The sequence below is a fragment of the Oryzias melastigma genome, linkage group LG21, assembly GCF_002922805.2.
Source record: "Oryzias melastigma strain HK-1 linkage group LG21, ASM292280v2, whole genome shotgun sequence".
Classification (NCBI taxonomy): domain Eukaryota; kingdom Metazoa; phylum Chordata; class Actinopteri; order Beloniformes; family Adrianichthyidae; genus Oryzias; species Oryzias melastigma.
The window spans coordinates 18,893,393-18,906,463 of record NC_050532.1 but is presented as its reverse complement, the minus strand read 5'-3'; the positions used below and the strand labels follow the sequence as shown (position 1 = coordinate 18,906,463).

General features: G+C 38.9%; 1 protein-coding gene across 1 annotated transcript; it reads left to right on the top strand.

Moving 5' to 3' along the window:
* The first annotated feature begins 10,881 nt into the window (after positions 1-10,881).
* Positions 10,882-13,065, top strand: dlx2a (distal-less homeobox 2a). Its single transcript, XM_024285995.2, has 3 exons — positions 10,882-11,846; positions 12,106-12,290; positions 12,424-13,065. The coding sequence occupies exons 1-3, from the start codon at positions 11,525-11,527 to the stop codon at positions 12,748-12,750; spliced, it is 834 nt and encodes a 277-aa protein (XP_024141763.1). The 5' UTR covers positions 10,882-11,524; the 3' UTR covers positions 12,751-13,065.
* Positions 13,066-13,071: the final 6 nt, after the last annotated feature.

Genomic DNA, 13,071 nt, shown 5'->3' with positions numbered 1-13,071 from the left:
CTGGGCGAATTGAATATTTGCAATAAAAAATGAAATCAATTTAGACCAAAAATTTGGTTATTTTACAAACTAAATATGTTTCATTTTAGCAAAATCTTGTATTAAATGTGTATTTTTTTAAACTCCTTTGCTGTATTTTGACGTTTATTCTATTTAAATTTTGTAATATTTTAGCCTTTAATCATTTTTGCTATTTTTTCGTTACGTTTTACAACAATAGAACATTTTTTATATTGTCATAAATGTTTGAAAAAATTAGTGTGTCTTGCCTTTTTATGGCGTTAAAAAAATTATTTTTCCATTTTTTATTTTTATTTTTGGGAGAGTATTTTAATTTGTCATTTATTTGGACACTATAAACAATTTTCTTCTGAGCTTTTAAGGTTAATTTAATATCTTTGCTTCTTTTATGTGTTTGTTTATTTGGGGAACAGCAAATAACAGCGGCCGAAAAGGTTAGAAAAAAACACAGTAATTTAAAAAACAAAATATTTGGAAAAAAAGGCCAAATTCGATTGGTGGATTTTCCAGGGTTAAAGTTATCCTGATAATTTATCCTTTAATTTAAAAGTCAGACAAACTTTTGCATATCACAGTCCTAAATTTTGGGTTTGCATGTCCATTAGCTTTTTACAAACAGCATACTGACCAGCTCCTCAGGTTAAGGCGCCTTTCACTGGAAGTACATCCAGAGGCTGGTGAGGACAGCAGAGAAAACTTCAGTTTCTCCCATCCATAACACAGTTGAAATAAGCTGAATACAAGCTAGAACATCATCGGAGACCCCTACTGGCATTCCTCTTTAAAAATAAATGTAAAACTCACTCATTCAAGGTCTTTGTCAATTCCGCCTTCACTCCTCTGTACTCCTCTCTTTTTTCTTTTGTCTTCTTAGTGTCCTAACAGGTGGAAACCCAGAAGCAGAACAGAACAAAGATCAGAAATTTGCTTTAATAACAAAAATACAGTCTGGTATAAAGCCCCACAAAGCCCCACAAACAACTAACATAATACACAGAATCCTCGGGAAATCAACTGGAAAACGACACCGAAAATACTTAAACAAATAGACTACCACTAAGACAGCTTCTTAGCTAATGATTAAGTGGAGGCAGCTGTGACAGATCAGGGTTTTGTCACAATTCCTTCAATACTTAGTGCACTATATAGTCCCATTCCCATTTTGTAGAGCTGTCACAATCTGATTCCAAAATTCTGAGCCCTAGAAACTTCTCAGAACACTTTTCTTTGCAGGTGTTTCTCTTATATTACATCTGCACAAGAGGTGATCCACTTATGTGCACCTCCCTCCTTTCTCCCATGTTCTCTTTTCTTAAAAATATATAAAGATTGATCCATCAGTCTGGTAAAGATTGATGGATTGTTGAAGAATGTCCATTAAAATCTGCCCCAATCAAGACTTGTCCCCTCTAAATGAATACTCTACAAAAAACAGGCCTCCTGGGAGATTTTCTATAAATAAGCCCAAAAATCAGCCTTTAGTGTAAGAAAAATGGTCTCACCAAGAATTCTAATTTTAGGAAAATAAATTCTATACAAAGATTTGTTTTCTCAGACTAAGATTATTTTGCTATTAAGAAACTTTCTTCATAAGATTATTCTTCTTATGAGACAGAACATAAGACGTTTTTCTTAAAATAAGTAGGTCTAAGAAAGTTTTTTTTACTTTCTTAAGATTCAGGTTCTTCAATGCACACCGAAGGGTCCCGGTCAGGATTTGAACCACAGCCTTCCTGCTGTAAAATGAGTGTGTAAACTACTACTATGCAGCTTATTTGTATTCCTCCCAGTCTCTTCTTTATTCAGCTGAAAGCCAGAAAACTCTGGCTTTGAAATGAGTTTAAAACCAATAACATTACTATTACTTTTCTAAATGTTACCTGATGATTGATCGAGATGTCACTTACGGGAGAAAATTATAATTTCTTACTATCTTATTATTTGTGCACAAGTGGTACATGGAAATAAACAACTAGGATGCCTTAAAAACAAAAAAAGAGGTATTAAACAATATTTAACTGTTATTTTGAGTGGTTGAGGAATCTCATGTATTACCCATAATTATAGTAGGATACAAACAGAAAATAATTTAAAAGTTACTTTGATATTTCTGTTAGATAAAAACCACTTAGTATTAACACCAACACTATCTGAATTATAGTCAAACACCACAAATTGATTTTATATTGCCAGGCCAGTTGTAAATAAGAATGCTGTTCTTAATCCTTCCTGCCTGGATAAATAAAAGTAAAAAAAAAAGAAAAAATAAATAAATAAAGTTTATTAGATCTGTTGTGAAAATCTTTGGATGTCCATCTCCTGTTTTTTTTTATTTTTATTTTTTTTTAGAAAAAATCAACAGGCCTGTGTAATTTTTAAGACATATTTTCTGCAGGAGTCCATCAGAAATTTGCCTCTTGGTTGTGGTGGGACTGATAGACGTTACGCTACATAGATATCCCATCATTCCTTTGTTTACGTCCTCTCCCGCTAACTTACGGCCCCTCACAACCCCAAGCTATCACTAGCGTTGCAAAAAAAAGCATAGCAATACTGAAGTTATCCAGCTGACCAGCTTAGAGTCATCATGATTTGAATAAAGACGTACTCAGTTTTAATCTAATTTTTTTCTATATGCCCTCTATCGCAAGAAAAATGCTACAAGAATATGTTAAAAACACCATTTTCATTGGAGTGGCTCTTTAAAGGCAAGTAATCAACCAGATTTGTTCAAACAAAATCCAAATCTTAAATTATTAATTTCTTAAATCATTAATAAACACCTGCTGGTGCCCATAAATAAATGAGTAGGCTTCAGTTTTGGGTGCTTGCATTGATGTGGGCCGTCTTCCAGAAGGCAAACAGAAATCAGCTGCAGTGTCTCAGTGCAACTGCTGGTGTTGGAAGTGGTGTGAAGCCTGAACCGGGCTGAGTCGTGATCACAGAGCAGACAGAAACACAATGTGGGCATTGTTGAAGGCCGAGAGCCCAGTGACTGTGCGGCTCTGTATGCTCTGGCAGGTGGGGGCCGGGGTGTGTGTGGGTGGAGGGGAGGTGGTGGACGGGTCTTAACCACAAAACTGCAGCAAAAGTCTTGTGGAGCTTGAAGAGTAAAACATGTAAAAGGCATCTCTGTGACTGTGGCAACAAATGCTCGGCGCTCCTCAGTGACATCATCCAGTCGACCCACTTCACAGTCTCTGGGGACAAAAGTCATACTTCACATGAGATTTCAAAAGCCGACAAACAAAACTCTTTCGAATAGTTTTTTTTTGTTGATTTTCAAAAAATTGTTGAGCAAGTATCTAAAAGTTAGGCTTAGAGACTCAAATATCACCAAACTTTGTTGATTTTATAAGCTTTTCCATCTAGAAGAATCTGTTTTTACAGTTTAAGGAACATAAAAGGCAGCACCAATCTACCACCACGTTTGAGAAATGTCCTGTTAGAAGTTCCAAAAAGCAGAAATTGCAAGTTTGGAGCTCCACTGAGTGATTGAGTAACACTACCTGAGAGCAGGTGAGGCTGCCTGGCTTTGTCTCGAGTCATTTCAGGGAGAAAAAAGTAACCAGAGACTCGGAGTAGGAGGACTCCTGCAGCTGAAAAGGCCTTTTCTGTTGATTAGCTGTGCTTGCATGAAAACCAGAACAAAGTATGTGGCCCAAAAAAAACAAACCACTTGAAGAAATGGTAAATGTCATGAATAGGTTATAGGTTTACATCAAAATGGTCTAAACGAGTCATCTTTAGAGACTTTTTCCGAGCATAACAACTAAGAAGAAACCACATTTTCATAATAGCTAAGTCACTCTCAATTGCAGAAGCTTGAACAGAAAATGGATCTTAAAGAGCAACAAAGGGGATGAAAAGCAGAAGTCTGTGTGTGACAAACACAGAAGAAAGACTGACATACTGCTGCAATACTCAAGAGAGGTCAACCGATGTGTCTTTTATCGATGAAACAGTTAAAAGTCAAACCACGGACAAAGTACAAAGCCACAGCCAGCAGCAGACGAGCCGCTCGTCGACACACGGAAGCAAACAGGATAGAGTCTGACAGGAAATAACAGTGTATGAAACAGGAAATAGTCTGACTGGAAGCCGGTCCTGCTGAACGACAACCACTTTTTACCGTTTTACGGTCGGTAAAGGATGAGCTGGGTCATAATCTAAATTTTCACACTAGAAAAAAATAACTTGCAGGTCCAATGATGTTGTTAATCTGCTATAGTTTCAGAAAGGATGCTCTGACAGTTTGATCCCCATTCAGTCTGATGATGACGCCAATCTGAGAAAACACTGAGTAGAGCTAATGCAAAGACAAAACTAAATGATTGTAGGAAAAAAACACACTGGATTAAGAAGATGGCATCATACTATGAGAAACTTAAACTATAAACTGAGAAATATTAATGATGCTACCCAGTTAAAAAACAATAAAAACTACACCAGAGAACAGAGCAAGAAACTTAGCAACATACACAACCAAAACCTACAAAATAAAAGCATGAAAGTTGGATTGAGATTCTGTCTGTATCAGAGGTCCTCAACCTTTAATGCTTAAAGAGCCAATCGGGTCAATTTCTTCCTGACAACAACCCAGTGGGAGCCACAAAGTCTCATTCACCGTTTAGAAAAATACTATTTTTTTTTGTTTTTGCTAGTACTATTACAATAAATACAAATGAACATGGTCTTTTTTTGCAGAAATAAAACATAAACAAAGAGAAGATATCTCTTTTTTTGCTTTGTAATCTTTGACAGACGTTCATATGACTTCCTTTCAAAATAAAAGACACCCTTTGACACATAGGAACATCTCAATGCAGCAACTGTAGCAGTAAGTAGAGCAATAATTAAAAAAAATTATTTCACCTCTTGTGGTGCATCTCAGCCAAAAATCTAACTTATCAAAATGAAACCAGAGCTCATTAAGTGATCTTCACTGATTTTTTTTTTTTTTTAATGAATGCAACAGTACGCTTTTTAACAGAAATGAACCATTAGTCACATTGGTAAATAAATGTATGTATTCAAAGGATGAAACAAATAGAAAATTCATAATAAATACATTTAATTATAAATGCTTGTGTAATATTTGGGGATTTGTCTGTAAAATCCTTGCAGAGTGAAAAAGAAACAGGTAACTCCTGCTTTTTGTTGTGAATACTTCAGTTTTGTATAATGGTAGAAATATAATAAATGGTCTGTTTACTTCAGTGCTGTTTGCAAATAAAAAAACACTTTTCTATTTCAGTAGAAAAGAAGAGCTGCGATTAAATGCCACAGATGGATGGCTCTGCCACTCCTAAATATTACTGAAATGTAAACCTGTCAGACAGAAGGGGAGACTCCTTAACGTCACATGCAGTCCTGAATTAAACTCAATTGGGAGCAGAGGAGGATACCAAACCCAGAAGCTGGCAGCAGGCAGGGAGGCATGCACAGCTGACAAAAACTGCTTTCTGGTATGCCAACACTACAAAACCCTTAAAAAACTTGATTAAAAGTGAATCTATCTACTTTTGCAACATAAAAATTCTGTCTGTTTAGGCAGTTCGGTCACAGTTTATGGTAACACGCACTTCAAATAAAACAGGGGAAACTTTCCACCTTTATGTTGATGCCAATAAAACGTAGATATTGGATTTCTGGGTGACAGAAGGCTCTGCTTCTTTGGTTTCATGATTTGGCTACAGAAAAAAAGGAATTTGTTGAAGAAAACTGAAGCAGAGATGAAGGAAACCCCAGAGAGTACAGCTGCCACAAACACTGCAGCAGGTGGCGAGGAAACAAACGTTCGGGAGAGAAGGCTGTTACAGTAGATCAGCTAAATTTATGTTAATAAAGATAATGGATTTTTGGAAACTTGCGTGCAACAACAGACATTTGAAGATGTCCAGGTGTTTGTGTCATCCAAACAACTCACTCCGTCCTTGAGACAGATGCAGAAACTCCAAAAAAACTTAGCAGAAACAAGGTGATAGCTGTGGTTTCTCTCAGAGACGGCAGGGAAACATCTCTGTTTTGCAGCAGCGGAGTGATAACAGAGGTTGTGTCTGCATCAGCGACCCTGTGAAAGCATGCTGTGTGAAAGTTAGAAAAGTTGATCCTGCTCCTGTTGTGACAGCGCTGGGATCTTTTGTAAGGAGCCCATCCGCACTAAATCTGCTACACTCCCGCCTTAATACAAAGAGCCACCACCTTTTATGGCTCCTACATGGGGGGAAGTTACAAGTCCTTTGTTAACCCTGGAAAACTGAGAAATCATTTCTGGTTGAGGATAAATATCAAGGGATGTGTTCTCACTTTAGTCACTTCAGAGCGCCCTCTTTGTGTGATGAGTTTTTATTGCTGGGGAGGAGCTAGTTCCTTTTTCATTTGTCATAGTTTAATAGTCTGTCATGACACAGAAATAGGTCAGGGTTTTTCCCTCCACAAACACAATGAAGACCCTTCACTCGGGTCCATGAGGAGCATCAAACCTTCTTGTACATTTTGAGCTCAGAACCAAACATTTCCTTCCACAATTGTTACTGTCTCCCCGTGCTCGTCACTCTTAAAAATAGCTCCTTTTCAGGAGGAAAAAAAAAAAAAATCCACCGTGACTAATTGCGAGGAAACACATGCTCGGTCATGAACGCGCGGCTGAAGCTTTCCAGCTCGTGTCCGGAGCCAAGCCTGCTTAACCTTTGATCAGGAAAGGTCAAGAAACACTTGGTGGATCGTTTCCATGTTTGCGAGGAGCACATAGGATGATGGGATTGAGAGGCTTTGATGTGCTCACGGTGCATTGTGAGGTTTGGAAACAATGGAGGAAGAAACCACCTGCTGTCAGTCTGAGAGAAAGTGTCTTAAGGCTGCAGATGAAGAGGATTTTGCAGAGCTGTGGTTTCCCCTAAAAGGGAGAGTTGCCAAGGTGATGCACTTAGAGCGTCAGGTGACCCAGCAGGAAGTCCATCAAGAACCAAATCAGCATTTAAAGCAGAAACCTGCTGAATAAACACTTTGTAAAGGAAGTAACCCAAAGAAAACACATTTAACTGTTTCTATTAAACTCATGGACTAGAATTGACAAACTCTTTAAAAAGAAAAAAAATGGCACTCATTTTAGTACTGTGATTGTAAAATGTTATTTAAGGGTGTATTCAGACTGGAAAAGTATGTTGGTCAGGACCAAATCAGCTTAATTTGGTTCAGATCGGGTCCCGAACCTTAAGTTTGGTCTGTACCATCAACTGGACATTTCTGCTTCGAACCAAAGCCTGTAAACAAAACCATGTGACTAAAGATCTGTTCAGTCATTGGCCAAGAATTATGAGGGTGGGGCAAAACAATGAGAGAAAGAATATTGAAAGTCTTTTGCTTTACAATCCTTGATCAGATAGGTCACTGAGTCAAACTTCATGTTTTGCTGACCAATTTAGAACAACATCAACGTCACTTTTGTTACTTTGGTACGGTGGAGGCATGCTGCAAAGCGGTTACTGATGGAATTACGACTAAGAAGGTACGCTGATAAGTGATTATGACATATAGATTGTTGGGGAAACTCTTTTTAATCTGTTTTTTCATTTAGTTCTCATGCTTCTTTGGCGCAGTGGGATTCATGTCCCTATTTCCCCACTCTCCTCTTGGGGAGCGGGAAAGATTTCAGATTCCAGGTGGTTCATCTGTGTCCTTTCCTTGGACGTGGACCTCGCCTCTGGCTCCCCACCTGACCCCCAATCCCTTCTGGGAGAAGCCCATCCCCTACACTATTCAAACATAGTTGAAGAGTTCGATAACCCAATTCTTCTCTTTCTCAAAGTAAAATTGCTTAAATTTAAAAGAAGGACTTTAAGAAAACATTGGGAAGCTTCACACCTAGCTGTCGGTCCACTGTAGAGTTCCCTTTTCTCAGATTGTCTTCTGAACTGTAGAAGGTCTAAAAGTCTCTTTGACAAAACACACAAGTTCTGGTCCGCCTAAAAAAGCTTTCAGATCATTTGCTGGTCCAATTTGTATATGAATTCATTTATGGATCAATACGCGTAAGTAGCTAAAGAAAGTGTGTTCCGTCTGGAAAAACTCAGCTGAATCTAAAATGCCTCAAATCACAAAAAGGTCAAAAAAACGTATACTGAATAAACAAGGAGTTATGAGGAGGAGATGGTGCACAAATTTAACAAACTCTGCTTTTTTCTTCATAAGTTCTCAAAATTAATTTTGTAAACCTCTTTAGATTTTAAAACTCATTTGATTTTTTCTTCATAAAGATTTTCTTTTTATTAAATGCAATTACAATCTTGTCTTTTATTGTGAATAAAATTGGGACCAAAGAAATGTACATAAAAAATCAAAATAACAAAAACTACCTTTGCATTTGGAACATTTTAATAAGTGAAAATAAAAAAACATGATTACCGGTATAAAATACAATTACAACTATGAGCTTGTAGTGTTTTACAAAAAGGTAAATTCACAGCATTACAACAGAAACTAAATTATGCTGCTGAACATTAAAAAAGAAACATTGTTTGGAGGTTTATCATTCTTAAATGTTTATCATTGTAAATCGTGTATACTTTTCCAGCTTTTTTTTTTCTAGTCCAAAGTGTCCATTTAGTCACACACTAACCGCAGTACAGGACCATTCAAGCCACCAACCTGTAACCACCAGAAGCAATGTTGAATTCAGACAGACACATAGACACATAGGTAGAAATATCGGAAAAATCTGTATTTCTCCATTCATGCATCCATGGATGGATAAATACTGGAGCCAGCCCAGCTACAGGAGGGCAAAGGTGTGGTATACCCTGGACAGTGAAAAATCAGGATGTTATTTGAAGAAATGAAGAAAGTATTCTGGTTTTCAAACATCTGAGAAATGAAACTTCACAAAATCTTCATCAAGAAAAAGAAGTGGAATGTCAAACTGCAGTTCAAAATTGATCTTCAAATCAAATCTCAGCCAGGATTTGAACTTTCCGAGAACATTAACCGCCATGCAGTCTTAATGCAGAAACAATAAAAAGCAAATGAAATGCAAACTCCTCTACAAAGAACAAGCCCAAACAGGAATCAAAAACAACGGGTGCAGAACTAAAATAATATTTCTGAGAAACACAGTTTCCTCCAACAGTTTTCACAATGGTGGCATCAATGTGATCAACATGCGTTTATTAAAATACAACCATAGTCACTGTAGCTGGAGCTCTGGGAGAAACTGTTCATACAGAGTTGATTTCAGTTCTTTTCTTCAGTCAGTTTTAACAGTAAACCTAGCAGGTCACGTTGACTATAACTATGATGTCTCCAAAACTGCATAGCGTTCCCAAACAGCCCAGCAGCTTTTGTTGGAGTTTCACACCTTAAAAGAGAACGTTTGCAGACATCCAGGATCAATAACATCTCTTGTCTGACACCTCAAGACAAAGATGTCAACACCAGCCAGTTTAAACACTTTTCCAAGAAACTTTATCTTCCAAAACCTTTCAAATCTGAAATTATGCCAACTGGAGTTTAGTTTAAGCTGACAGAACCTGTTATATGAATTCACATAACAGAAAGATATGGGATAAAATCAGTCATGTGTGCTTTGTTTGTGTTGCTTTGAGAGTTGTAAAAAAAAATTAAGATTGCAATGTGTTTTAAAGATCATAAAAATATATAAAGATTTGTATAATTTATACTGAACCCAATGCATTCTTTCTGGATTGTAAATGGGAAGGAATTATGTCAGACTTTCTTGTTCATTGTTTTTGCTTTTTAAGCTCCTATAAAATGAAAAGAATTGAAAACTGCATGAACTCGTGTGCCTTCGTTTGCCATCATTTCCATGTCAGTGAACAATGGAAAGACCCACTACGCCAGCTGCTGCTGAGGGGAAACTTACCATTCATTATCCACCAACTCAACACTCCGATCTGCTGCAAAGAAGTAGATAGTGACTGGAAAATGTGTTAAGCTTTAGTTTTAACCAACACATTGTTAAAATGGATGCTTTGTAGTGGAAGTGGTTTTCTTTGCTACTATGTAGCAATCTTCTATTCAGACTGTGGCTTTGACAGCCTGTGCAAAACTCAGACTTAATGAACAGTGACATGCAGCTTCACTGACCTATGGTGGGAAAGGACGGCATGCATTTGAGGACAACAATGAGCTGATAGAACCCTCCCTGGACAGGATGGAGGGGCGTCTGTGGCGGAGCGGCCACTCGCTCTGACTGACAAAGGGCCACAAAGATGTGCAGCATGGCATCGAATGATGACTCACTGAATCGTAATGGCAACTGCTTGAGAATCTCAGGCACTGGAAGAGGAAGGCGTACTTCATCATCACAGAGTTGAACAATGTCATCACGCTGCAAGGTCACGACAAGAAAAAAGTTAACGTGAATAGCTCTACATTAACTTTCACACTGATTATAATGACCTCAAACATAGCAGCAAGGGTGCTCTGGGCTCAGAAACAACAACACAAGAACAATATTTAAGTCTCCTGGAATTCTTATAACTTTAATTTATTGAAATATATTTTTTATGCATGTATTTGCTCTAAGGTTCATCTTATTTTGAATATTTAGCTGACTAAATGTATTTTTCTTGTTTTTAATGTATCCTAGTGAAGAGTTAGCAGTCAAAGCTTAAAAATTCAAATGCTACAAGTCAAGAAGGAACTTTGCTGCCATCTTGTGGCATGAAGTGGAAGTGCTTGTGGTTCTCAGAGGCGCCACTTCATGAGGTCTTTGCCGCGGAACTGCAAGCACTTTGGTCCGTCCACGCTGCTTTGGAGTCATTTAGACACAAGTCAGTGATTTTTGGCTCATGAGTGCTGGAAGAAAAAGAAGTGAAAAGACAGAAAGAACTCTTCAACAGCAGGGGGCGCTGGAGCAGCTCTGTCTGATCACACAAAAGAATACACATCAGCACATTTGAGGAGAAATGTTGATAATTCCACCTTAAGTTATTATCATTATTTTATTTTTTTGCAATTTCTCTCGTAAATATTAAATTAAAATATTTATTTTTACAAAAATCTCACTGCAGATCTTAAATTGTAAGCATTAAATTCAGGTGCAACAAAACGGATCTGTTACTTGCATTCATTTTTGTTCAGTTTTGCCACATAGGAACCAGACGTTTTGCCCTCTCCTTCATGTTGCTCCCCATGATATTTTTAACTGCATTGATGGAAAACTGCCTGCAGACAACTGGAAAGACAAGCCTGAACAAATAATGGAGGGTGGACGCGGTGGGGAGTAGTCAGTGGTGCAGCCCTTACCCATTGGTTGCCTCAGACACAGGAGCTCTCCCTCTCACATAAATGCGCTCCAACCGCCGACCGTCTCGTATCATCAAAAGGCCGCTGTGAGAGGGGCACGCGCGCCGCTTCTTCTTTTTTTTTACTGTCACAGTTTGAGCGGGGATGAGCTTTGGTCCAAACAGCTGAGTCGTGCATGGTGTTTTATTTTTTTTAATTTTTATTTACTTGATGCACAAATTTTGACAACTTCAAGATGACTGGAGTTTTTGAGAACCTAAACACCGATATGCATTCCAACCAGATTACCTCAAACAGTTACCACAGCTTGCACAAATCCCAGGAATCTCCAACCCTGCCGGTATCCACGGCCACGGACAGCAGCTACTACAACGGCCCGCAGCCTGGACACTGCGCCGGGACTCCCTTTGGCCAGCTGGGCTCGTATCAGTACCACAGCAGCGCCGCGGGCTCGGTGCCATACAACGCCAAGACATACGAGCTTGGTTTTAATTCATCTTATGGTGCATACAGCTCGTATGGTTCCACGAATTCTCCTACTCCTCCAGCAGATACTGGTGAGTGACTGAAAATGTAAAGCATGTGCAATTATATTACTATTGAAAATGCGTAATTACGCAAAAAGGACCAAGCTTTCATTGTCAAATAACATCAAACACAGTTGGTGTAATGTATTTTCCTGCTTAAATTAAAGAAAAAGAGTGATTCGGGTGAATGCACGCCTGATATACACAAATTGAAAGCATTCAGTTGAGTCTTTTTTATTTTTTGGTAGAAAAATGTGAAATCCTTAAATGGGTTTGAATGTTTCCTCAGAGAAAGAAGAGAGCGAGCCAGAAATCCGGATGGTTAATGGAAAACCAAAGAAGGTCAGGAAACCTCGAACCATTTATTCCAGTTTCCAACTGGCTGCACTTCAGCGGAGGTTTCAAAAGACGCAGTATCTGGCTCTGCCAGAACGGGCCGAGCTGGCAGCCTCGCTGGGCCTTACGCAAACACAGGTGGGTACATCTGAGACGTGGCTTCGCGTTCTGCGAAAAATCCACGTTTGTGAGATGAAACTCAAACTGACAAATGGACTTTGAGTCTGGAGAGCGTCAGCTAATCAGATTTTTTTTCCCCTGTCTGCTTCAGGTCAAAATCTGGTTCCAAAACCGCCGCTCCAAGTTCAAGAAGCAGTGGAAAAGTGGAGAAATTCCCCCAGAGCAACATGTTGCTTCCAGCGAGTCTCCTCCGTGCACGTCTCCGCCAGCGACCGCCTGGGACTTTCCACAGACTCAGAGAATGAATAGCATCAGCTCGAGTTTACCTCAGAGCATCAGCCCTCCCAACACGACGGCGCCTTCATCGTTTTTGACGAACTACTCCTGGTACTCCACGACGAACTCTACCACGCATCTGCAGTCCCCTCTGGTCCAGCACCATCACGGCTCTGCTTTAAGTGCCGGGACGATATTTTAGGACTGAAAAATAAAACAAAAAACATTGGGGTGAAAAAGTAATTGTATTACGCGTTTGCGCCTTTACGCGCAAAACGCACCAAATGGATGGAGCAACCGATTTTCTCCCAGTCAGTAGATTTTTTACAGTTATTTTTGTATTTATTTATTTTTGTTTGTTTGTGTGAGGGGACGAATGAACCACTACTACCCAAAGCAATCACAGACTGGGCGCGAGCTCACCTTTACGCGGACGTCACTTTTTTGGGAGGGGGGGGTCATTCTTGCAGGACAGACCGTCACAGATGTAGCACAAAGTACTGTATCGTGCCTTTTTTCAGTA

Excerpts from the sequence above, each read along its gene's own strand:
- dlx2a (XM_024285995.2), top strand. The coding sequence starts at position 11,525 with ATGACTGGAGTTTTTGAGAACCTAAACACCGATATGCATTCCAACCAG. Across the intron at positions 11,847-12,105 it reads TACTCCTCCAGCAGATACTG|AGAAAGAAGAGAGCGAGCCA; the intron begins GTGAGTGACTGA and ends ATGTTTCCTCAG. Across the intron at positions 12,291-12,423 it reads TGGGCCTTACGCAAACACAG|GTCAAAATCTGGTTCCAAAA; the intron begins GTGGGTACATCT and ends TGTCTGCTTCAG.